A 26,739-nucleotide genomic window follows, 5' to 3' on the forward strand; every position below is an offset into this window, starting at 1 on the left:
TCCCCAGGTGTCTTGGGAGTCTTCCTCTGTTTGGGCAGATAGCTCACCCGTTCTTCTTGCCTGCCACTGAGACCCAGCAGGTGAGCAGATGCCAGCTCAAAGAGCAGACAATTTGAAGAGTTGAAATCTTGGCTCTTTTAATTTTTATCAAGTCTTTTAAGCCCCCCACTAGTCCCAGTGTGGGGCTTGGACCCACAACCCCAAGATCAAGAGCCACAGGCTCTACCGACTGATCCAGCGAGGTGCCCCAAGTCTTTTTAGACTTCGTTTTTGCCATCAATAATATGAGGATTTGGCAATCTATGTCAAAGTACTTTGTACATTAAAAAAGCTGGATAGGTGTATGTGGACTTGTTCAATATTTACGTAAGGGGATATATACTTTAGGGTCATTGCCAAGAGAGAAGAGCTGCAGCAACTATCCTGTCTTAGAAAAAAATTAAAATTTTCCAAAAGATGGCAAAAAGATTATGTTCTGACCACTTGGGGGCACTACAGCCCCAGGCTAATGAGGAGGGAAGAAAAGGGGGAAGCCAAGAGGGCTGGTTATTGACTAGAACCACCTATACCCCTAAACCTGGCCACCAGACCTGTAGTACTGCAGGAAGGCAGTGGAGTGGAGAGGCATTTGCATGCTGGTGCCAGTGCTGTAGCTCACTCTCCCGTGAGCACACCCCTTGTCCTCTCTGGCATGCTGGCCTTCCCACAGTGGCAGGGCCCTTCCAGTTGACCTTCTGTCCAGCTTTACCACTGGGCCCACCCAGCATCTTTGGATGCCACCCAAAAGATGCCTATGAGCCTACCAGGAATGTTCATCCTACCAGAGGCGCACTACTGCCCCTGCTCTCCTGGTCTTGTTCCCTTTGCAATGACTCCCCAAGCTTGGCTAGGCTTGTGGATCTCCATCAAAGCAAGGGGGGAGGCCAGCAGAACTGGGGCTCTGCCACACATACTGAAAAAGGGGTGTTGGACTTGGGCTCTTCCAGACCACAGCCTTTCTGTACCTGGTTTTTGCCTTGGGGCGTGTCTTTGATCTGGATTACATACCAGGACAAAGGGGGGGTACAGAGCATAGATGCTTCAGTTCACAGGCCTGTGTGTGGAGTTAGACAAGGGAAAGCAGACAAGCAGGATTCAGGTGGCTCTACCACTTGTGAGCTTTGACTTGCTCACTTTGCTTTCCCAAGTCTCTGTTTCCCCATGGATCAAATGGGAGGAATAATCTATTTCACAGGGTTAAGCCAGACGATGGATGGGAGAGTGCTTCATGAACTGTGAGGTACTAGATGTTAGTTTTTACTTACTGGTATACAAAGAGCAAAAGTAACAAGGTCATTCCTAGGGCTCCTCCTTTTTCCTCCTTTCTGGTTCTACCCAGATCACCTAAAGGCAGCAGGGTTCAGGGAAGCCTATTAGGATATTAGCATTCTCCTCACATTGGCAAGTTCCCTTTCCTTCTAAAACCAGTTTCCTCATTTGTTTGATGGGTGTAAGAACTCTGACCCCATCTCTCTCTCTCAGAACCAGGAAATGAAAGGCTGGAAGCGCTCTGAAATCTATGGGGCGCCTGACAAATACAAAGGATTCCTATTATTATTAGTATTATTTTGGCATTTTCCAAACACATATGACATAATCTAGAACAACCTTCACCCACCCATACAAAACCAGAGAGTAGGAGGAGGTATTTGCAAAAAATGGATTAACACTGGAAAATTGTTTTAAAATGAAATCCCATCAGCACCCTAGAACAGACCTCTTAGAATAGCTAGTTTTCTCCTTCTGATCCTGCAGTTCCCTGGAAGGCCAAGAAGGTGGGTCCCCCAACTCCTGGCTCTCCGTTGGATGCTGATGGGTTTTGCCCTCCTGGGAAGGGCCAGATAGCCTCTGAGGTCCTTCTGGCTCAAGTTTCCTGATTTTTTCCTCCTTTAAGGGAGACATGGGAGGTAGGGGTAGGGGTATGTCCAAGTATGTGTGAATTTAAAATGAAAAGGGTTATTTAAAAGTCCCAAACGTTATCAATGATCCCATTTTGTACAGTAAAATGTTCCTGCACCCCCCCCCACCCCCCACCCCCAGAGGGGCTGCTGGCCCAGCCAGAAGCTGGGTGTAGGGGACAGTGCTGGGACAGTGGGCTCCTGGCTGAGACTAGCCACACTTCCTGACTCAGGGGTCCCTCTTCCCCCATGACAGCCCATGTCTCCTGAGCCTCATCCTTGTCCTCTTCTCTTCTCAGGATGAGGGGCTACTGTCCTAAAAGCATAGATTTTCTTTTTTCAGCCAGTCCACTTGCTCCTCCTAGGGCTGGAGTCCAGTATAGAATGAAAGTTCCAGATGTCTTCACAGAATTTCCAAATGCTATTTCCTCATTTGCAATTTCTGTTCCTGCCATCTGCCCCCATGTGACCTCTGCCCAGTCAACCCCCACTTTGGAATCCATGGAGGAAAAGAGCAGAAACCAAAGCCCAGAGACTGTTCCAGAATTCACCAGGTGTGGGTGCTGATGACTTCACTTTTACAAAACCAAGCTACTCCATCCCTAGGTAGATTTTTGTGGATAACATGCCCCTAAGTAGGAAGGCTGCATTTAATGCTAATTTACTGCTAGATTTAGGGAAGTCCTTTTGTCTTCTCTGGGCCTCAGCTTCCTCATCAATCAAACAGGGGAATGGATGAGATGATTGCTAAGGTCCCTTCAGTTCCATGAGTCTATGAAATGTTTATTGCTATTGCTTTTCCTTCACTATCCTGACCTTCAGAGTTGCCAGCACCCACCTGGAATGTGGTTCCTTCACTTTGGCCGTGAATGGCACAAGGTAACCAAGAGCCCCAGGGACAGACTGGTGAGCCCTGGTACCTGGAAGGGCAGAGGGAAGGGAGAGAAATGCTATAGGGTCCCACTCTAATTAGGAGGAAGCATCTTATCAGAGTGGGTCCATGTGGGCTCAGGGGCCAAGGTGTGGATTACGTAGGGCACCTGGCCTTCCAAAGCTTTGGGAGGCTGGGATACCATCACCCTGAAGTTGCTTGGCAGGTCTGAGGTCAAAATTACCTTTTGAGGAAGTGCCAGGTCAGTTAACAACACTGTGCAAATCAGAGGGTCCAGGCCCAGACAATTTGGCCAGAGACCTTACAAACCAAAGCCAGCAGGCAAGCACCTCTCTCCCCTCTTCCTTTCCACAGTGCCCTCCCTCCCCCCACCCTCCCTCAAGTTCTCCCAAAGAAAGAATCTGATTTTCCCAGGTTCTCACTTGGGGTATTAAGCTGCTATGAACACTCCTACCTAATCAGGTGGTTCTGTTCTTGGTCTGTTGCGATGGTTCTCAGAAGACATTTCCTTTGTGTCAGGACATGGTAATGTCCTAAACTAATCTTGCTTAGGAAAAATAAATGATCCCCCCAGAGATGTAACTTGTTCAACAGCTCTGAGTTTCTACCCTGGACCCGAAGGCCACATGTGTTATGCTCTTCAAAGGAAAACACACCTTCAGCTGAACCATTGCAATAAACCCCACTCTCTGCCTGCCGCTAGACTGGGGTCCCCAGGGACCAGACACTTGGGGAAGGAGAGAAGAGCAGAGAGGATGTGCCTGGTCAGGAGGAGGGACAGAGCTTGAAGGGTAGCGGCAAAGAAGGGGACAGTTTGGAGAGGCAGGAGATTAGAAAAAGCAGCTTTTACAAAAACCAAAAATAAAAACCAAAACCGTTAAAGATGCATAAAGTGACCCTTGCACTTCCGTTGTCTCTTCTTGCAAATAGAGGTGGTGCTGCTAGGGAACTGCTCCAGCACCTGTGTAAGACTTGAGTAGTTGCATACAATGTGTGACTCCAGATCTGAGGAAGGAAGGGGAAAGCCATTAGTGACAGAGGTATTCCTGAGGCTATTTCAGGAAGCCACTGGGTCCCCTCCCCTCATTGTGGGAGCCCTACATGGAGCCCTCTTGTGTTTTCCTAGTGCCAAGAGCTGCCATCCAGTGCCAAGAGCTCTTAGAGGAGGTAGAGAGCAGAGGAGATCAGTAGGGCAGAGAATTTAAAAGTGACATCCCAGGAGCCCTGTGGTTAAATGGCACTGCCTCATGAGCTGTGGAGGGCGGTAAGGAAGCTGGTGGGGGAGGGCAGTGCCCAAGGTCTCCATCCAGTCCATCATAGCCAACATCTGATTAAGGTAAGATTTCATTTGAAAAATGAGGACCAGAGTTAAAGTCTGAAGACTGTAGTAAAGAGCACAGAATTTGGTATTAGAGGACTGGAGTTAAAGTTCCACCTTAGTTTTTACTGGCTAAGTGATGCAGAACTATGTATTTATCTGTAAAAAAAAAAAAAAAAAAAAAAAAAGCTAATAATCCTCTTTTCACAGAGCTACCATAAGGATTATGAGATAACATGTCAAGTATCTAGAATATAGGTAAAGTCGTAGCAATCGTTAAGAGTGAGATTACTGAGCAGGAAGCAACTGTCACTGGCCTCTGTGGACACCTGTGCAGACCAAACAAGGGGCTTTGCTAGGGGCAGTTCTGGTACTGGGTCATCCTCCTACCTCTCCCAGCCCGGGCCCCACTCACTTGGACAGGCTGCAGGCTTTACCAGTGCGGGGGCACATAGCTGTACGCAGGGGTCCCTTGGGCCCTGTATGTTGGCATGGAGACAGGGTGTGCCCCAATCGCAGTGTGCTGGGGTGCAGTCAGCAGGGTACCTGAGCATCCAGAGAGAACAGTCAACCCAATGAGGCCAATTCCAGGGCACTGGGATGAAGAGGATGAAGCCATGGTCTTTCACACAGCTGCTCCCCAATCTGCACCCCCCACCTCCCCACCTGCTCAGAAACTGCTGCCCGCCCCTCCCACCTTGCCAGGCTTCATCTCTTTAGGGCAAGTTTTGCTGATGCTCCAGGACAGTCACTCATCTTCAGTGGCCTGATCTGATCTATCAGTAACTGATCCCCAGGACCAGAACAACAAGGCTGGCACCAAGCAGATAACTTGCTGACCTGATCTGGGGAATGAGGCCTCAATAAGCCCTTACATTAGGGGAAGAATAAAATCCCAACTCCCACCTCTCACCCACTAGACCACTTGTACTCTATTCCTTCAAGTGAGTCTTCAAAAGTTGGGTCACTAAAGGTTATTCATAGCCGTCTTGTCATTTTATGCTTTTCTTCTGAATGTCAGCACATCCAGAGACTTCCCTAAACCTGCTATTCCTGTGGCATCTTCACCCTCATCCTCAAGGTTCCAGATGGACAGGGCTCTGGTGTGATTTCTGGAGAAGCCAGAAATGGAGAAGGGGTCCTCCAGGCCTTACAATTAATTACTGGATAGGGTCTTAAGCTTCTGCCTGCTAAATAACATTGCCCTGTGCCCTCTTTTCTGGAACCAGAATCCTAGTACCATCATCCTTCTAAACTACAACCTTCCCACTGACCTACCTGCTTCCAGCCTCTTCCATCTAACCATGCCAGCTCCCCATTACCTAAAAGTATTTGCGCCTTTCCACTTTAGCTTTGCTGACTGCTCTAGCTGCCCTTCCAATTCTATGTTCCTATTTTCCAAGGGCCTTGGACCATTTCCATTCTGTGAACATGTCATGCTCATCTTCTTTCCACCTGGACTGCTCTTCTCTTTCCCATCCCTCTGGTTAGCTTCTGTTCCCCCTTTAAGACTAAGCTCAATATGTCCTTCTTAGTGAAATCTTCCTCATCCCTGTGGACAGGGTTTCTAGAAACCCCCCAGCAGAGAATTTCTCATGCTATGCTAAACTCGATTCCATGACTGTGTTCTCCAGTCTGTCACGAGTTTCAGGGGAAGGGGGACAGACACTGATATAGACACTGCCCTCACCTGCTGACATTGCCATGGTGGTGCCAGCCACCATACCCATGGCCACACCATTGGTCCTGGGGGCAGCAACAGGCGCCGGGTAGATGGCAGAGGGAATGCTGTTGGGCTGGACAACCGTGGTGTGGTGGATGACGTGGGGCTGGGCAGCGTACACTGGCTGTGTATAGTAGGCTCCCTGGGGGAAAAAAGGCTGAGGTCACACAGGCTTTTGGAAAAGTGGGATAGGAAATGGAGAGAGGAGAAAGGAGGGGAGCCTGTTCTTCCCAGACCTTATGGGATGGGCTCAGAGAAGCATGGGCCCAGGAACTCAAGGTTTGGGTTCCAGCTGTCTTACTACATGACTGCAGACAATTCAGTTTCAGCCTCAGCTTCTCTATGAAAAATAAGGCTCCAAACCTATCCTGCCTTGCTCCTAAGGCTGCTATGGTGATCTAATGGGGTAAAAGCCCCAACTTTAACATTTTAAAACGTCTGTGTCTTATTGCAGTGTTTCTGCCAGCTGCCTAAAAAGTAAAGGCAGGGATGGATGGGGCTGGTGAATCCAGACCACTGTGTGCACGCATATGAAGCATGACTAGTGGGACAATCACATGGGTGTGAGTACTGCCATCTCACCTATTGGGAACTGTCACAAATGCAGAGCACCTCCTCAGATGTCTCTTACTATTTCTCTTTAGGCAAAGAAGTGAGGCTGGAGACAGTGGTCTGAGATGACTTCCCACTTCACATGGTGGTGCCAGCAGGAAGCAGCCTGGCCTGTGGGCCTGCTGACCTCTGTGGGCAGTAGACACAGGCCCCTGGATCATCTTAATCCAGAGCTTCTCAAATGTCTCTACTAACTAATGACAGGAGCTTCAGAATATGAGTTTATAATCTCAGAGGTCTGAGAACATAGTGCAAAGCAGCTTACCACAAACAAGAAAAATCCATCTCAAGCCTACTGTTGTATCTTTAAAAAGTTTCACATTCTACTCTAGAACGTAGCTGTTTTTTTTTTTTTTTAAATCAAAGTGTTCTCCTCATTACTTAAATAAACCTCACATAGAATTGTCATTCCCCAAAAATGTGCCATGGGCATGCTGGGGCCTCATATAATCCCCGTAATAGCCATCCCCTCAGAGTACACACATTCTCTAGCTGAAGGAGCCCAGATGGGGACACGAAGGCATTGAGAGAGAGAATAACTTACTCAAGATCACACAGTGAACTGGTAAAAGTTTGAGCACTTAACCTCCTCCCTGTTTGGCTCACGGACTTTATCAAGGAAGGGTAGATGTGGGGGTTAGGGAGAGAAACAAGACACATTAGGTCTCATCTTGACTCAACCAGTATCTCTCTGTGTGACCTTGGACAAGTCATTCTCTTCTCTGGGTCTAAGCTTCCCCACTTGCATGAAAAGGAATCGAGCATCTTAGGTGATCTCCAGGGGCCCTTGCTCCTCTGACATTCTAGGCTCTGTTAATCTAAATGACTTCATGTGTCACCCCTCCAGGAGCTGAGGTGGGGTGAAGGAGTATATAGACTACAGGGTTATTGTTTCCATGATACAACAGTGACAACTGGCCAGAGCCATGAACTTGCCTTCCCTCTCTTACTCACCTACCCCCACCCCACCTAGGCTGGTGGCTCCTTTACCTGAAGGAGAAGTTGGCCCAGGCTTCCACATGCACCTACCTGGGCATACAGATTCTGCTGGGGGTAGGCACTTCTGATTGGATACATGGCCGTCTGATAGGGGTTGGGTGATGGGGAGTAGGGGGGCGGAGCAGTATTACTCTGGGTCGGTGGGACCTTGTATGGTGTCCCCGCAGTATATCCTGTACCAAGGCAATAAGAAAGACTTCCAATTAGTTGACAGAATAGCATTGCTGGAAGGCAGCAGGTCCTAGTCATGACTACCCGGACAAGGATTGGCTGATTTCAGGCAGGAAACACAGATGAGGACAGACAGAGAACAGGGCTCCCCTTAGAGAGCCCTAGGCCCAGAGGCAGCTCCCTCAGTCCTGGTGCACAGGGCTGCATGAGTGATTCTGGCATCTTTTATTTCTTTGGTTCTCAGGGGCATGGTCTATAAAATAAGAGGCTGGAACCAGTTGATCTCTTAAGAGACCCCTGTAGCTCAGAGAGTCTGGGACTCTGTACCGGGAGACAGGCACGTGTGCACAGATGGCCCAGAGACCCTCTGCCCACTTGCTCTTTATGGTACTGTTTTCCTGCTTTTCTGTCTCCTCCCTCACCAGCCCAGGAGATCTTCTGCTGCTGGTTCTCTTTTGTTTCCCCCCTTATTCTTTTTCTCCTTGTATCTCTCTCTTTTTGGACTTCTCTCTACCATGTTCTCCTTCCCTCCTGACATGTTTTTAAGGTGAAAAACCCACAGAAAACACCACTCAGAGATCCTCATCTTCTGAGATGCCAAAACAAAACAAAACAAAACAAAACAATGCTCTACAGAGCCAGCCTTTCCTCCAATCCTGGGGCTCAGGGGAGGACCCCCTCTGCCTGAATGCCTCAAGTCAGGGGTCACAAAAATCACATCCACCTGGGATCTGGGCCCCAGGCAGTTCACAATCAGCCATTCAATCAAACTGCTGCCTTTGAATCTTCTGGAAAGTAGATCGTATGTTCATAGGAAAAACCTGAAACATAAATCACTCAGGAATAAGGCTATGTACTTCTACAATACAAAATGAAATGATTCTGTGGAAACCAAGTGATCATCAAGAGACCCCCAACTCTCTTACTTTATACAAGGGGCTCAGAAAGAGCAAGTGTTTTAAGAAACTTCTGTATGAGTTGAAATGCCAGTGCCAGGAGACCTTGGTTTCTGATCTCCAACGGGGTATTGCTGGAGCTTCTTCTGTGCTGCTCATTCTGGCTTGGTCTGCCTGGCACATCACTGAGCTTCTCCTGGCTTCAACTCAGCTCTTCTACCTGCAGGACACTCACCAAGGACTTTGTCAGCAACATGGGGCTGATTCTGCAAGAAGGGACTGGGGGGCAGAGTAGAGAGGGGTGCTTTATTGGAAGAGAACAGATCTAGGCTTCAGTTCAGGCTTTCTTCCAATTTGCTGCCAAGTCTCTGGGCCTTGGTTTCCTATTTTGTTGAAACAGAAGGCTAAGAATGAAGATCTCTTCCTGAACTAAAATCCCATTTTTTAAAAAAAGATCCTGAGTCTCTTCTACCTTAACCCTAAGTAAAAGGAAGCTACCATAAGGTCACAAATCTCTCTCAGTCCATAGCCCGGGCTTGGCATCCGCCAGCCCCTGATGAGGTACTCAAGTAGGATAGGAGAGCTGCTATTTGGTTGTCACAAAAGGTCCTGTCCTCTTCCCTGAAATCATGTCATTTACTGCCCCCTCCTTCAGATCCATAATTTATTCCATGGAAAACTGGTTTTATGATCAAATACACTTGGGAAATAAGGAGCCATGAGGATGGAGTGGAAAGAATAAAATCATGAGAAGGTAGCATTGTGAAGAACTAGAAACTAGATGTGAAGGTATGAGTCAGCTGAGAGAGAGAAGTATGGAGATTCCTCCAAGTTTCTAGACTGTGGTGCTAATTATGTATGATATGTGGTTACAGCAGGTAAAGCAGATATTGTGGGGGAAGACAGAAAATCTAGGTTTGTGACATCTAAAAGGAGCCATCTGAGGGGTACTTCATCTTGGAGGCACAGCTCATCTGTAAAACAAAGGGAGTTCTCAACATGGGCATGTCCCAAGACTGTACAATGGACTATATAATTCTGAGGGATTTTAATCATTTAAAAAAACAAGAACAAAAAGAAGAATAGCAGCAATGCAGAACAGAGATAAATAGCTTTGTTTTTCATTCTATGACCCTGAGAAGTTTTAAAATGACAGGATGAACTATGAATCTCCAAGGCAAGGATATGCAGGACACTATTTCCAAATTTATTTATTAACAAATCTTTTATTCATGCTCTCAATATCGAAAACACATAAACTACAGGGGTGCCTGGCTGGCTCAGCTGGAAGAGCATGTGACTCTGGATCTCAGGGTTGTGGGTTTGAGCCCCACAATGGGTGCAGAGATTACTAAAAATAAATAAACTTCAATCAATCAATCATGCAAACTATAATTTTTTGTAATTGTAGCTTATTTTGGTAAGCAAAGTTTCACTGTAACGTGGCCTTGCCCATTCATTTATTTATCAACTATGGCTGCTTTCCAGCTACCATGATAGTTATGACAGAGATCATATGGCCTGAGAAGCCTACAATATTTAATATTTAGCCCTCTATAAGGAAGGTTGCTGACTCCTGATTTAAGGAATTAAATAAGTATGAGGAATCCTGCTAGAATGGAGAGCATCTCTTTTCTATGCAGAAGGGTAGGACACTCCTGAAACCTAAGATGCCTGCTCTGAAAGCTATACAGCACAGAGTAATGTGTTATGTGGGTCCAAACCCTAGCCCTGCTATTTAATAGCTATAGACTACAGCAGTCTCATCATCTGTAAAATGGGGATAACGACAATACCTACTTTATAGGGTTACACATTTATTGCAAAGCCCTCAGAATAGTGCCTGACCGATTAAAGCACTTCATAAAGGTGAGCTATTACTCTTTTCTCTCGCTTGCTCTATAGAGAAATAGTAAGCTTCCTGTCCTGGGGATGTGCAAGCGGAGACTGGGCTGCAAGATTACAATAGAGAGGTTCAACTGTGACTTCCATGATGTGATCCAACTTGGAACACAGACTCCAGGATTCTAAGATTCTGAAACCGTATGGTTTAAAATACCATGACTTCACAATTCTTTAAAGTTAACAAGCCAACAATGCTGGCATATTTCCTTTATGCTTCCCGAGAATGTGCTCTTGAGTTTTTATCCCCAGGAGAAGCCTGCACTACCTCTCTATGCCACAAGGACAATCATCTTACAAAGTGTTAAGGTTATCTCTCTGAGGAAAATAAAAAAGCTCCAAGAGGCTGCAGGAGAATTTGGTTTCCACATCTAAGAATAACTTTGTCTGAGAATGTTTCCCTTTCCTCATGTTATGAAATGAGATACCCACATACTCAGAATACAAATCAGCAGCCAAAATGCCCTTGGCAGCCAAAAAGATGATGCTGCAGAAGAAGGCCCCGCTTGTTCGTCCAGACAGTATAAGATGGGAGAAGCAGAACTGCAGAGCTAGAGGACACCTTAGAGATCATTAAGCCCAACACAAATGTTTCACAGATAAGATGACGAATAGATGGCTGAGAATAGTGCAACTGCTTGCTGGGACTCAGGACTCAGTGCTCCTTCCTCCAACTACAATGGTTCTCAAGGTTTCCATCTGGGTCAGGAGGCTGCAGAAATTGCCTGGGCCCCTAGCCTGGGCTCTGTCAGTGAGTCAGGTCAATTCTTCTCTCAGGAATACCCTCATTTGGACTAGATAATAGAAAGGCCATTCTCGTGTTGGTGTTCTAAGTCTCTGAGTATTTCAGTGAGACTTTTATGAGAAAATCATTGCAGAGGACTTTCTGTAACTGAATGGTGGTCCTGTCCATTCCACTGAGGATTAGAAATTCCCCGGGGCTGGAGCCTGGGCTACCTTGGGTAATACAAAATTTTACAATTTATTACTCTGCATCTAAGTAAAAGAAGCTGTTGAGCTGGATGCAAAAAAAAAAAAAAAAAAAAAAAAACAAAAAACAAAAAACAAAAAACAAAACAAAACAAAAAACCTCACTGATTTTGCTCAAATGAACTTAGACTCAGAAAAAAGGAATTAGATCACTAGAAGTCCTAGCTCTGCCTTATGAAAGAGGCTTTGTTTATGAGGCCCCATTCTCTCTCTCAGGTTCCTAACTATAATTTTAGGCTCCATCAAACAGGATAATAAATAGAGTGTATACATTAGTGAAATAAAACTGTTTTAGCCCTCTCTTCAATACTTCTGCACTATTATGAATCTTTTTCAGTTGGAGAGCCCCTACCACCTTCAAAGGCATTGATCCTCACATCAAGGATGCCTTTTAGACTAATCGGTTTATTGACCATCAGATTTACATGTCTGAACAAAGCTCTATGTCTGAGTCTTGCCTTGACCCCCAAGTCTCCTTGGTGGTAGCTGAACAAGAGAGTATGGAATAAATCGGAGGGAGACCTAATTACAAACAAGCTTAGCAAGTGTGAGTAAAATTGAACTGAATTTGTCAAATTACCCTGAATTTTCTATGGCATTAGAAGCCACAAAATCTGTATGCTGGGAGGAACCCTGGTGGATGGGGGAGGGTCAGTTGAGCTCACTTCTATTTTACAATTGCACAGGTTCATACATGACTTGCTTAAAGAATGGGTATAATTCGGTCCTTTCCAGGAACTGTGATAGCTTGTGAGAGGACAGTGGGAGTAGCTGCTGAACATTTCGATGGGACTTCAGGAAGATTTCCACAAAGGAGAAAGCAAAGCTGCCTAAGATTCAGACAGTCTCACCATAGAAAGGGTTGTATGGAGGGAATGAGTACCCTGGAGATACGTGAGTGAAGGCTAGTTGGTCAACTATGGGCACCCTAGAAAGGAAGTCCCAGCTGGGGTCATGAGTATTGAGTACACAGCACCAAGGTGACAGAATCAGGAGTCTAAAAGCTAGAGAGAATCTTAAAATGACCTAGTCCAGCCCCTTCATCTTACAGTTGGAAAAACCTAGGTCCAAATCATGGACACAAATTATCCAAATTATCTGTGATTATACAGAACTAAGTCTAGAATCCAACTCTTTTGGTCTCCAGGCCTCTCTCTGTTTCACTACAGTAGGTGTGTCTCTAAGCACCTACAACCCTATGTGTGGATTTAAGAGAAAATATATATGTACAAGCCTGTTTATGTATATGTTCATTCCATTCCACTTGAGGTACCTGGAAAAACTCCCTACTATTGACATCCCTCTTTTAATGAATAAAATTAATCTCATGAAAAAAAGTCAGTAAACTTAACCTGAGTGATTCTTTTTGGTTACGCTGCTTGCTACTTGGAAGGCATTGGACATATTACCTTTCTGAGCTTCAGCTTTAAACTTGAATAAAAATCCACCATAATAATAGGACTCTAGTGTAGATTAGAGACCACAGCGAGGGAGTTATTATGAAAGCAAATCCTCTAACATGTGAGAGTTATGTTGTTTAAATGTAAGTTGATGTTGACATCTAGGGGCAATGGTAACTAAGGAGAAAATAACACTGAATATTTTAAAAGAAAAAAATGCAGCATATTCTTCTAATCTGTTTAATAGATTAATAATTTACTGAACCACAGACTATCAGGCTTAGTCTGCAACATCCTTCTAAGGGTATGTCAAACCCCTGCTGGCACAACTTAAGAAATAAGCACTCCCCCTAATCCAAAGCCAGCCATGCCTCTTTTGGATAGCACGAACAAGGCATAAAGTCTCCTGTGGAGTCAAAATGCCACTCAGTAACTTCTAAATATTGGTCCTCATTACCCAGTTGAGCTTTCTCATATTAAAAAATCAGGTGTGAAGGTGAAACCATGAGTCACCCCACTGAATCTCAAAATGAATGTAACCAATCTGGCCAGATGGTTTCTGTCTCCCCTAAGGACTCTATGTACATATCTTGCTCCCACAGTGTAGCTTCCGGACATCAAGACATGGCTCTGCAGGCAACACTAGGGGAGTGTTTCTCATGCAGAGGGCAATTCTGCCTCCCCAGGAGATCTTTAGAAATGTCTGTAGAGATATTTTTGGTTGCTGTAATGAGGGTTTGCTGGCACCCAGGAAGCCGAGGCCAGGGATTATAAGCATCCTACAACGTACCAGTTAGCCCCCCACAACAAAGAATTATCTGGTCCAGATTGTCCATAGTGGCAAGGCTGAGAAATGCTGTGCTAGAGGAGCCTTCTCTGTCCAAAGGTCCACTGACCTTCAAATGTGCCCTCTGTTCTTTCCCCTGAAATGCAGTAACAGCTCTTCCCTAATCAAACTTGTTGGCCAGGTGCATACTTCCTTCGCCCTCCCTCACTGCTTCGGGTCTCCCCAAAGCTGGGTACATGATCAAAGAGGATGACCTTTTCTGTAAGAGGAAGGTCAATTTTTTGTGTGGGTAGGAGAACCTCTTAAAACAATATCTTATAATGTCAGTTTTAAAAGTTCCCTTTCCTTTCTTCCTAAGAGTCAAATCAGTCCCAACCAAGGGGAACAAGGAAAGGAGGAGACAGGCTGTATTTACTGAAAGCCGCAGAGGATGCTTGGTAAGTTCGGTTCTCGGTCCCGGTGTCCACTGGGAGGTGGAAGGTGCCTTCAGTACCACAGGAAGACGAGTTCTGTGGCCAAGCCTGTTTCATCAGCAGAGTTGCTTAAGGGAAGACACAAGAATGGCATTAGGCAGAAATAAGAAGTGGGCACCACCAATCACAGACACAAAGCAAGGGTCTTGTGCTGGATGGAAACATATAACCCAAAGGTCCCTGATTCAGACACACAGGATGGTTCAGCCTTTCTGAGATGGGTGAGTGGGTTGGGAGGAGTGCTGAAGTGAGCCTTCAAAATGATTTGAAAGTAAGGAATTCTGAGTTTACACTGAGAAAGCCAGGTTTTTCTACACCCTACCAAAACCCATGAAGATGCCTATGAATACCACTGCCTGACATTCTGGCCTAAGGCTCTGGGATAGTCCTTAAGGGCTTTTTTAGTAATATGTAGCAACCTGGAGCCTTTGACTGTGTGTTAGGCCAGATCAACTGAGTACTCCTTTTTTATGCTTGAAATCTCACCTAGGGGTAGATATTTAATAAGCTGTTGTCAAAGAGAGACCTCAAGAGAACTACCACATAACATGAACCTTGCTGGACTGTCATCTCTTCTAAAGGGACTGAGCTTTGGCAGTTCAGAAGGTACAGGCTGTCCAGTGGGGTACTTCCTACTCCTCCTGTGCACCCTGCTTGGGCCAGACAGAAAACCCTCTTGCACACCTTTCATCCTCCTGCTAAAGGTACTCCTGGTGCCCTGAGATGTCTTCTCGTGAATTAGAGAGGATCTGCTGGGCTATTAAGAAATTATATGTCAAACTTGGGGCAGGTATAAAATAGAGATGTGGCCCAGTTTGAAAGAAATCTGCAGAGACTTCTCAGGCTGACCTGAAGCTCAGCTTGAGAAATTTGAAGGATGATGCTTCATATGATCTAGAAGTGGGGAATGACTCAAAAAACTTACCTTCGTGGTATCCTGTGGGAAGGAGAGAGGAGAGAGGGTTTCAAAGGGGGGGAAAAAGCCTACATTTTAGAGATTTCTCTTGATATATTTTCTCCTAGAGGAGAAACCATTCTTGACCCAAATTTCTACTTAAAGTAGGAAGAATCATTTTAACAGTATCTTTTGCACTCAAATAAGATCTTAGACATAAGGAGTTTTAAAGAAGAGCAGGACTGGCGGCCGGGTGTGGGTGGGGGGAGGCTACACTAGCAACAATTGTATACACTTGAAACATTTTTAACAAGGGGCTAAGGCAAAACAGGGTGGTATGAGAAGTATGCCTATACATTTTAATTCCACCAGGGCAAGGACAGTCCACCTCCAGAGAGATCCCATAACCCCCCTGCCCATCCAGATAACAGGTAATGCCCCTCATTCCTTCAGTCATGGAAGTACTGGGGCCAGAGGAGGAGGTCAAGGACTGTTTTGCTGAAAGGCTAGAAGTATAGCTGTTTTGGGCTGACACTGTACTTGCATTAATGGCCCGCAATATATACAGCAGATGCTAAGAAATGAGAAGGAAATCATGGGCAGGAAAGTGACACTAAAAGGAGAATTCTGGCAGAAGAAATGGAGATCCAGCAGAATTCCATGCAGAGTCCAAAGCCATTGCCGGACATCAAGACATGGCTCTGCAGGCAACACTGGGAGGAGGGCAGTCAATTTTAAACAATTATCTTAGGTTTCTCTTCCCCAGCATGGGGTGGGGCTGGAGGTGGGGAGTCGGGATTAATAAAGGATCCAATTAGTGTTGAAAAATTTATCAAGATGTCTCCAAATTTAGAACTTTCCACTCAATGTGGCTGGAAAGCCTTAGTCATTCAAAACTACTCTCTAAAAAGTGAAACGTAGTTCTGAGTAGTCAGATGTCCTCAAGACCCCATAGGGACTACACAAGGAAGCAGGAGGTCTGAATTTAGCCACAGAGAGTTTGGGTCCTGTTCCAGTCCAGTTTTTTCCCCAAGTGGTGTATACTTTACCATAATTTTCATCATAAGCCAAAAGTCTGACATTAGTCTGAAGGACTGCATGACAATTTAAGTAAATCAAAATTAACCAAAGAGTAACTGAAGCCTACACTGCACTCAGCACTGAGGGGAGCGCCACGGTGGACAGGAACACACGTGGGTCATGGTCACCGCACACAAGGTATTTATGGGCCAGCTGGGGATGCAACACAGCCACACGCCAACCAGAGAGTGAACAAGACAGCATTACACACAATAAAATAACATTCCAGATTAACCAGGAAAGAAGCAAGTGCGACTGTGCCTTTGATTATGTCTTATCTAACTGATTGAATGAAGTAAACTATGTATGTTCTTGGAGAAGTGCGCATTTTCTTCTGGTTTCATTAAAAAAGAAAAAAAATATTAGTATTTTCTATATTTCTCTCTATATCTGAATACTTAATAATTTAAATAACTGAATAAATGTGAAGACTAGAAAAAACAAATATTAGCTGTCAACTGGACCTCCTCATTGGTTGGTTGCACTATATGATCTTTGTCTTCCATGTACAATTCTAAAGTAACCCATTCTGTTGGTGATAGCAATTCAGAGCTCAATTGTGGGATGAAGACAATCTGACAGAAACTTTAGAGGTATAGTAAGAGAGGAGGCTGCTCTGGCAGGCATGCCTGCTTTTGGGTGTCATAGAAGGTATGAACTCCTAGAAATGTTCTATATTCTGAACTGGATGGTAGTTAAATCCAAGTGTATACATATGTGAAATATTATTGAGCTATACATTTGAGGCTATAGTGTGCTTTAGGTACTACTATATATGTGTCATTCCTCAATTTAGAAAGGAGAGACAGAGAGAACCCTTGGCGGTGAAGGGCCATGGCCCAGTCACAGCATGCTGCCCACATCCAGGTGCTGGGTTGTTCACTTCCCGGGATACGGGGGCCCTCATGCCCTCTGACACTTGAACAATCTGTTAAGCACACTTACAAGGAAGAGAGGCAGCAAGGGACCATCATCCTGAATAATGCAGTAAGTCAGGAAATCTGAGTTCTAGCCTGGGCTGTGCCACTTATTAGCTGGCGGACCTTGGGCAAGTCACCTAACCTTTCTTTTTTTTTTCCCACCTAACCTTCCTAAACTTCAGCTCTGTTGTCTCAAACAAAGCAGTAATAATCCCTCCCTGACTGTTTCATACTGTTGATGTGAGGATCAAAAGTAAAGTGTCATCCAGTCTTACAGTTTCTAATTCTGGTATCTGCCCATCTTCCAACCCCATAGTTATGGGCAGCTTTCATTTAAGTTCTCATCAGCTCTTAACTGAACCACTACAACTGTTTCCTCATTGTTCTGTTTTTAAACCTGCCAAATGCAATCTCCAAACTGCAATAAAGAGATATTTATAAGACTTAAACCAAATCCCCAAATCTTAAAAACATTCCATGGTTCTCTACTGCTTAGGCTAAAGCTGAACTTCTCTTATGGCATTCAAAGCCCCTCATGACCTAGCTTTGTGATCTCTCTAGACGTTCACTGTTCTCACTTTCCAACCCCACATGACAGCCACACAAACTTTATCATTCCAAAATTATGCCAAGGAGTGTCATGCCACTTCTCTGTATTTTTGCTCACATTGTTCACTCTTCCTGGTATGTATTTCCCCAAATGCCACATGGTAAAAATCTATTAATCCATCAATCATGAGTTTGTCTTTACTATGAAGTCTTTTCTTTTCCCCACCCTTTGACCACAGCCTCTGCACATACATATGGTTTGCTATCCCAGTTTCTGTGATTCTTAGAAGCTCCTATACTTGCTGGCTTATCTGTCTCCCTCACTAAACTGTGAGCTCCTTTAGAATAAGGTCCTTGACTTATGGTCTGTATCTTTAAAGGGCCAGTTGTAGGGTCTGGCACAAAACAGTTTTTAAGAGTCCCACAGATACTTTTTAGTATTTCTATTTAAGATGCTATAATTAGAGGGGTGAGGAAACATGAGAGTTTCTCTCACTTTTTATGGAGACTTCTGTTCAAGTTCATATATCCTGAGACAAACAAAAAATGGACTCCCATAAATAACAAGAGAAACCGGTCCGTGACTAGCAAAAATTAAAATAAAAAAAATTAGGGATCCCTGGGTGGCGCAGCGGTTTGGCGCCTGCCTTTGGCCCAGGGCGTGATCCTGAAGACCCGGGATCGAATCCCACGTCGGGCTCCCGGTGCATGGAGCCTGCTTCTCCCTCTGCCTATGTCTCTGCCTCTCTCTCTCTCTCTCTCTCTCTCTGTGACTATCATAAATAAATAAAAAATTAAAAAAAAATAAAAATAAAAATAAAAAAATAAAAAAAATTAGGGCAGCCCCGGTGGCGCAGTGGTTTAGCACTGCCTGCAGCCCAGGGCGTGATCCTAGAGACCAGGGATCAAGTCCCACATCGGGCTCCCTGCATGGTGCCTGCTTCTCCCTCTGCCTGTGTCTCTGCCTCTCTCTCTAGCTGTGTCTCTATGAATAAATAAACAAATAAATAAAATAAAATAAAAAAATAAAATAAAATAAAATAAAAATAAAATAATTATAAGAGGATAGGCTGTTTACACTTAAAGGGACCTAAGAGAGCATCTGGAAAAAATACTACCTATGGCCTGGAGACATTAGTAAATTGCCCAAGATCACGCAGCCCACAGCAGTGGCAAAGAGAAATTTTCACAGCTCATCTCCTGAAAGATGTGCCACACACAAATTCAATATTTAACGTCCAAATAATTCAAGGTTAAAAGTTAAGAAAGTGTGCAGAGATTTTAATGAAAACATTATCCTGAGCAGCCCAGGTGAGGGTAGTGAAAGTGGTGATTCCCTTCCATGGTCCCTTACTGTCTGTGACAAAAAGGACCTAGTCCAGTTACACTGCTGGGACCCTCACAGGTGCCCAGAAGTTCCTGTGGTGCCTTAGGCCTGGAGTCCACACTGCCCAGAGGACCTTGCTTATTTAGCACACTTGGCCCTCACCTCTCACCATCCAGGAAAATGCCCTGAAAATGAGCCAGAGCTCAAGATCTGGGCTAAGGGAACAGATTGTATCTAAAGTCAACCAGGTCTTCAAACATGTCAGACTGCCAACAGAGATAGAAAATCTGATCCTGGGGCAGACTGCTTTTTTTGGGTTCTTATAGGCATAATCCAGGTACTCCTCCACAAGAGCTGCCACAAAGCCAACAGAGGAGCCATACAGGTTGAAGAATTTTGTTCACTTGATTGCTTGAATTCAGTAGCCAAGTTAGGGTGAAAGTTTTTGACCTAGGTCAGATGGGACCCCAGAGGTGAGGAAGGGGAAAGACGCCTTTTAGTGCCATGATCCTTCATTGCTGCCCTAGGGGACGGTTTATGTGTGTCTCCAACCCATGATTTTGCACCATCAGACATGTTCCTGCATGCTTTAGGAACTGCTGCTGAGCCACCTGGGGGAGCCCAAGCCTAAGGAATGGGATTTGGGGAGGGAAGGAGAGGGGATCTACCGTTGTTATGAGATAACACATTCATAGGCCATAATACAGATGAGGAAAAATAGCTCTCCTACCATAAGCTGAATGCAGGAACTGAAACTCTGTTGGATAGAAATGTTAGTTGAAATTACCACTAAGAATTTGTGCAAAGTAGTACACATTGCAGTTACAAAAACAGACTGTCTCAAGATAGCAGTTTCCCCCAGGTGACATAAAAAACAGTGAATGCAGACGGTGTGAAGTGCCTCTACCCTGGAGGGAATGACAGACTTGCCATCCAGGAAAGCCCATTCATTGAGAAGTGCCTCCTTGATGCTATGGCATCTTCCAGGTAGCTGACCCAAGTTAGTGCTCTCTGAATTGTAGAAGGACTTCACACATGACAGAGGCTTTGTGTACTAGAGGAAGTAAGGTTCAGGGACAAAATAATCACTTCTGGACTCTGAAGAACTCTCTGTAAAGCCCCACAAGGCTAGGACCAATGCAGAGATACTTCACTTGAAACCTCCAGGAGAGTGCGGTGCTACAGAAGGAGCATAGGCTGTAGGGTCAGACAGATTGGGTTTGAATTCCAGCTCCTCTGCTTTTTAGCTGTGCAACTCTGGACAAGTTATTTAACCTCTGAGCAAAACTGGGAGCAGGAAGATTCAACTCACACAAGACTGAAGTAGGAATTAACATTTGTAACATGCCTTGCACAGTGCCTGGAATATAGCAGGCATATTCTTTTCCCTTGTTTTTCCTAAGGTTTGTCATATGCAAAATAGGAACAATATATTTGTACTTTATAAAATTGCCATGAAATCAAGTGAGACAGTAGATGAAAGTGATTTATAAACAGACCTCTTGTGACTATGTGTTTCATTTCTATCTATGTTAGCTATTCTGTTTATCTTTTCCTTTCATTTTCAAGTAAGATTACCAATAATGCGATATATCCTTTGGTTTCTAGATTCTGAAAACCTGGCCCCTGCCTCCTGCAGGGCCAAACAGTTCTTTTTAGGGGGGAGGGGTGGCCCTATAGTTCTTAAATAAGATCCCTGAAGTCATTAAGAACTCAGAAAAAAGCTCCAAGTACCTACATTGCTTTCAGAACCAATGAAAGAGTGAAATGTTTCCCTGCATCCTGAACAGATGACATCTTAGAGTACTCACAGCTGCTAAAAATAGCTCTTTCTGAAGCAACTTCTTGGTCTCCTTGAAGAAGCCGAGAGAAATTTAAACCTGAGAGCTTGACTCCTTTGCAGACTTTTACCCTGCAGGCATCTCATGGCATCACAAATGGCTGGTTCTGGCAGGAAGCTGAGAGTAACCTACACTGCCCTCTCTGTCCTTGAGCCAGCTCTTCCTCAGCAGGAGCTCCCCTATGGCAGTCAGGAGACCTAGTGAATGCAGAAGCTGGCCTCCCAAAATGTGAAAAAGACCAATTGTGCGTGCAGGTGTGTGTGTGTGTGTGTGTGTGTGCGTGCGTGTCTAACTCCAAAGGAAAAGAATCTGCTCAAGGTCACACCAAAATCAGTAGAAGAGTTAGGGCTAGAAACCCAGTCTTTCCAACTCCTAATTTGGGGCTTTCTGACACAATGTGCTAACACGACCCTCTATAGTGGACTGTACAGGTTTCTAAGGAAACCCATGGTCAGGTTGCTGTAATCATAGCTTAGAAATATGCTGAACTTTTGAAAACACAAAATTGTGAAAAATCTTGGGCTGATATTTTATTTTTAAAATTAAGACTTTATTAGTACTTTACACATGCCTGGAGCTTTCCAATCTCATCTCTTTATTCCACAGTCCTAGGCTCCTCCTGTCTGTTCTCCTTAGTCTGGTTGCTCTAGTTTAACTCCTTTAATTTCTCTCTGGTTGACTGCAGAGCAAATGCAGCTGTGGTAGTAGCTCCTGGGTTTGAATCTTTGGGCTAGTTCCCAACTCCTGTAAATTTTAGTTTTCCCACTTGGAAAATGAGATTAATAATAATAATGACTTCAAAGGTTTACTGTAATAGGTAACAAGTCAATATCCGTAAAAAGCTTAAATAGTCCCTGGCACATAGGTTCCATTCAACAAATATTACCTATTTATTTTTATTCTCTGTCCTTCCACTTTCTTGCCAAACTATCCTTAACAATTCCATAAACGATCACCGTAAGTCCTAAACATTATGAGAAAATGCCCCAGTGCTGGAAAATTAAAGCCTTGATGAATTCACGGCCTCCACCCTCAGTGAGGCTTCCTGTTACGAAGCTGTTACCTTTTCTTTCCAGTAAGGCTTTCATACCTTGACCTCTCTCCTTAAGAACCCTCACCTCTCTCTTGGCAAATCAAAACTATTAGACAAGAACTCTCCACTTTCCACTGGGTGACTTTTTCTAAGCACAGCCATCTGTGACCTCTTCTTTAGTCTGAGAGGAACAGCTGCCATCCTGTGTGAGGCACCCCACTCCACCTGCTCCCCAAAACAAAGAAGAGAACAGAACTCTAGGTTTCCCACCTCACCATAGCCTCCTTGAAGGCCCGGATCCTCTTACATCTCTGACTTGTCTTCCCCATTTGCTCCTTCCCATCAGCACTTACTTCACCACGCTCTTATCTAAAAACTGCCTCCTTTAATCCCACCTCCCCTTGTTCTCCTTGCCCCTGTATTGTAGCCAAGCCTCTTGTAAGAGCAGGCTCTACCTGCTTTTCACTTCCAGCCTCTCCATCTCATCAACTCTGCTTTATAGGTCACTGGTGACCTCTTGACTATACAGACAATATATCTTCTTCATTCCTGACCTTAGCTGACCTTCTGCAACTACTCACCTAATTTTATTTTAGACCAGCCAATTCACAGATCTCATAGCATTTAGATTTAAATCATTTCTAGGGGCGCCTGGGTGGCTCAGTGGTTGAGCATCTGCCTTTGGCCCAGGGCATGGTCTTAGAGTCACGGGATCGAGTCCCACATAGGGCTCCCTGCACAGAGCCTGCTTCTCTCTCTGCCTATGTCTCTGCCTCTCTTTCTCTCATGAATAAACAAAATCTTTTTTAAAAAATCATTTCTATATTGTGAGATACTTGATAATCAAAATGCCGTAGTTTTTAAGAAAGAACTTAACAAATCTGATTAAATCTTTTATCAGAGTTAATTTCTGCAGTTTTTATTGTTTCTGCCTCATATTATACATTTTTTGGAAATATATATCTTATTGACTAAAAGTGAATACAGAATAAACTATTAATGCTGAGATAGAGATTTTTTTTTAGCCTGTGGATAACTGCTACCTTCACAAGCTCTGAGGGCAATGACTTTACTTCCCTCAAGTCTAAATCACATCCAGTATCTTCGAGTGCCTTGGGCATTTCAAGGCCAAAATAAATGTCTATGGAATGACACACCTACGTAAGCACTTTAGGGGGTTAACATCACTTATTTGCATTAAAATAGTTCCTGTCTCCCAAGAAAGAGGGGGCTCATAGTATGTGCATGTGTGTTCAATTACAAAATGATCCCTCCTTCAGAATGAAGTAGGTTCAGAATGAGGTTCAGAGGGGTCAGGTGATTTAAGGTTGTTAATTTATGAAGTGACAGTACTCAGATTCAGGTGTTCTGACATAGTCCATGTTCTTCTCTCATACAAATATTCTAGAAGAAAGGGAATGATGGTAGGATGAGTGCTAGACTGGCACAGAGAAACATGAGACCAAGAACCAGAAGATCTGCCAAGGGTTCCAGTCCATATGCTATTGCTGATTCACTGGGTAACTTGGACAAAACACTGCTTGTCTCTGGATCTCCCTTGTCAAGAGAAAAGGCTGAATTGGAGGATCTCTAAGGTCTTTTCAAGCTTTTTAACTCTAGAATAATCATTATTAAATAAGAAAACGGGTGTTATCATGGCATTCAAGGCCGTTCCACATCTTGGCCATGGACGTCTGTAGTTCATTTTTTTTTTTTAATGGTGAAAAAATTTAGATTTTTAGACGGCTGGACTCAGTTTAGATGATGTTTGGCAACATTCAAAGCATCAGAGTCAGGAGCCAGTCAAAAATATGCTTTCTTCTCTCCATCAGGCCTGATCAGGGTGTTGACCTTGGCCACATCAATGTCATAGAGCTTTTTCACAGCCGTTTGATCTGGTGCTTAATGGCCTTGAAATCCACAATGAACACAACAAGTGTGTGGTTGTCATCTATTTTCTTCATGGCTGACTCAGTAGTGAGGGAGAACTTGATGATGGCATAGTGATAAAGCTTGTTTTCCCTGGGGGGCACTCTTTTGAGGATATTTGGGCTGCCTTCGGAGATGCAGGGTCTTGGGTCGTCAGAATGTAGGTGACCTACGGATCTTCTTTTTATTGTGACTGTGCAAACCTTTCAGCACCACTTTCTTAGCTTTCAAAGCCTTTGCTTTGGCTGCTGCTTCGGCTTTGGGAGGGGCAGAGGCTTCCTTCTTCGTCTTCAGCGCCATCTTTGTGAAAGGGATTTCCAAGGCTCGGTTTCCACAGGCTTATAGAGCTGAGTCTCACGGAAGACTAGCGATGCTTTTTATTTAAAGCTGATTGGATACACTTGACATCTGTAGTTCAGATCCCTTTATTATCTCCACCCCCACCCCCACCCCCACCCCAGTGTGCTTCAACCATCCTCACACTACCATTCCTTTGCCTAGGCTCTACTCTGCCTGGAATGCCCAACTCTTCCTTTGTATGCTTAAAAGAATGCTTCCTGCTTCTCCTTCACTCAGGCCTCTATTGCTAGGCCCCCTGTGAAGCCTCCTGGACACTTTCAACCTCAGACAGATTGTTGTTCTCTCTTCTGCTTCCTCTCTTCTTACAGGTATTCCCTTCACAAATACTCATCACACAGCTATGAATTTGTTTATATGCCAACTACCAAATGAACTGTAAGTTATTTTAGGCAAAGATGGCTCTTTTTCTCTATTCTAATGTGGAGGACATTCAACATATAAATATTTGTTGAGTAAATGAAAAGGAACTCAGATAAAACCATCTACACCTCTAAGGTGAGTAACATTTCTCTGAAAGATGAGGTATCTTGTCCAAGGCTTCACAAACTAGTGAGCTGAGTAATCAGGATTCAAACCCAGGACTTTCTAAATGCAGCGTCCATACTTTTTCCAGCCCCTTGAATGTTAAAGCACCTGCTAAGTAAGAGGGTTAGTATCAGTGGTAAGACCTCTGCACTGCTCCTAGCCTAAACTAAAACTTTTTCAACATTTTCAAATCTATTTCAATCTCTATTGAAGGAGTGCTAGGCCTTTCTTATTTTTTAAATATAGGTTCCTTGCCTTAGCTTAAAAACCAGTTTTTTATCCTCTGGTGGCAAGTCTCTCACTCTCTTCCAAATCCATATCCAGGAAGTCTGGTGAGTGTGTATTTGCATCTCTGTGTGTCTCAATGGCAGTCTTAGGGAAAACTAAGCAAAGAGTGGATTTGGACATTGTTTAGGAGAGCAGAAAAGGTTCTGTGAGGAGGATGCATGTCTCAGATATGCTAGCAGAGAAGAGATTGGCCAATCTTAAATCCTAAGGAGAATGGAGGAGATTCTATTCCCACCCCAACCCTGAGTCTCAACTGCCACAGTTATTAGAGGGGACTCCCAAGAGAATCACGTTTGGACAGGATGAGTCCAAGACAATTAAGGATAGGGAAAGGCCAACAGGTGGGTGTGATTTTCCAAACAGAGCCCACTTCCCACCCCAGGCATCACTGAGGTCTCCACTTTCTCCTTACCTGGAGCATAACTGGGGCTATTGGTGGGGTACAGGCTGGGATTGTAGGCAGGGGCTGCTGCCGGGTAGGCTGTAGGGTAACCTATGAAGAAACAAACAAACAAAAAAAACCCAATTAGTTGGGAAAGAAAAGGAAACAGAATCCAAGTCCCAGGCTTGGCCTTCAGCCTCACTGTGGGCCTTTTCAGACAGTATATGTGACCAGCTTTTATTTATTTTTAATTTTTTAAAAGACTTTTTACTTATTTATTCATAGACACACACACAAAGAGAGAGAGAGAGAGAGAGAGAGAGAGAGAGAGAAGGCACCATGCAGAGAGCCCGACGTGGGACTCGATCCAGGGTCTCCAGGATCACGTCCTGGGCTGCAGGTGGCGCCAAACCGCTGCACCACCAGGGCTGCCCTGTGACCAGCTTTTAACTCTATGAGAAAACTCACCAATACCACAATCCCAAAATATGCAGATTTTTCTATTTTTTAAAAGCAGTAAAAGAACTGTATGTCTCTATACTTACTGTAAAAAAACAAAACAAAACAAAACAAAAAAACTGAAACACCATAGAAGTGTATATGGTAAAAAGCCTAAGTTTATTCTCATTCCTGCTGCAACACTACCCCGCTCCCCAGGGGTAGTAACAGCTATCCTTCCAGATAGTTTCCTACTCATTTTTATATACATATATTCAGTGGTGTTCTGGTAAATATTTAACAACTGGCTTGAGGGGATTGAAGTGGAGCTCTATTTGTAGCATTCACTAAGTCCCATGGTAGAAATACTCCCACCATGGCCAATTTCAAGCTACTAATGTCAAAAGAGGTAGCTGGGAAAAGATGCTCACAATTGGCTCCAGAAAGCCCACAAACCAGATCCAGCCTGCTACTGCCTATTATATATAGGTTGTTTTTTTTTTAAGTGTTTAATAGATTTTTTTTTAAGTACAATTTACTCCTTAATGTGGGGCTTGAACTCATGACCCCAAGATCAGGAGTCATGTGCTTGCTCTATGAACTGAGCCAGTGGGGAACCCCTTTTTTTGAAATTTTTATTGGACAAAATACATGTAACATAAAATTTGGGATTTTAGCCATATTAAGTATATTATTAATTCAGTAGCATTAATTGTGTTCATAATGTTGTACAACTATCCCCGCTGTTATTAAGACTTTTTAATCACTCTAAATTCTGTACGAAGTAAGCAGTTACATCCCATTCTTTTTCCCCATAGCTCCTGTTAACCTCTAATCTACTTTATTTCCATGAATTTGCCTATTCTAGATATTTAATATAAATTAAATCATTCACTGCCCTTTTGTGTCTAGCTTCTTTCACATTTTTTTAAAGAGGGGGGAAGGGGATGGACAGAGGGAGAGTTTTTTTTTATTTAAATTTCACTTAGTTAACATACAGTGCAATATTGGTTTCTAAAGTAGAATTAAGTGATTATTCACTTACATACAATACCCAGTGGTCATCACAAGT

At 44.1% G+C, this 26,739-nt stretch overlaps 1 protein-coding gene across 5 annotated transcripts in view; it reads right to left on the reverse strand.

Annotated features, from left to right (window-relative positions):
* Nucleotides 1-1,584: 1,584 nt before the first annotated feature.
* The window catches only part of FAM168A (family with sequence similarity 168 member A), a 188,587-nt gene continuing 163,432 nt past the window's right edge, over nt 1,585-26,739 (reverse strand). For 3 of the 5 annotated variants that reach the window (XM_041729938.1, XM_041729940.1, XM_041729939.1), the window contains 7 exons: nt 25,260-25,340; nt 19,602-19,628; nt 14,043-14,168; nt 7,512-7,654; nt 5,838-6,012; nt 4,563-4,693; nt 1,585-3,834 (listed from right to left, as the gene is read on the reverse strand). In XM_041729938.1, coding sequence (XP_041585872.1) covers nt 4,581-4,693; nt 5,838-6,012; nt 7,512-7,654; nt 14,043-14,168; nt 19,602-19,628; nt 25,260-25,340 — 665 coding nt within the window. In that variant the 3' untranslated portion in view covers nt 1,585-3,834; nt 4,563-4,580. The remainder of the gene's footprint in view (nt 3,835-4,562; nt 4,694-5,837; nt 6,013-7,511; nt 7,655-14,042; nt 14,169-19,601; nt 19,629-25,259; nt 25,341-26,739) is intronic. The other 2 variants (XM_041729942.1, XM_041729943.1) reach the window with 2 other exon arrangements.

This window comes from Vulpes lagopus, chromosome 15 (assembly GCF_018345385.1).
Source record: "Vulpes lagopus strain Blue_001 chromosome 15, ASM1834538v1, whole genome shotgun sequence".
Taxonomy (NCBI): domain Eukaryota; kingdom Metazoa; phylum Chordata; class Mammalia; order Carnivora; family Canidae; genus Vulpes; species Vulpes lagopus.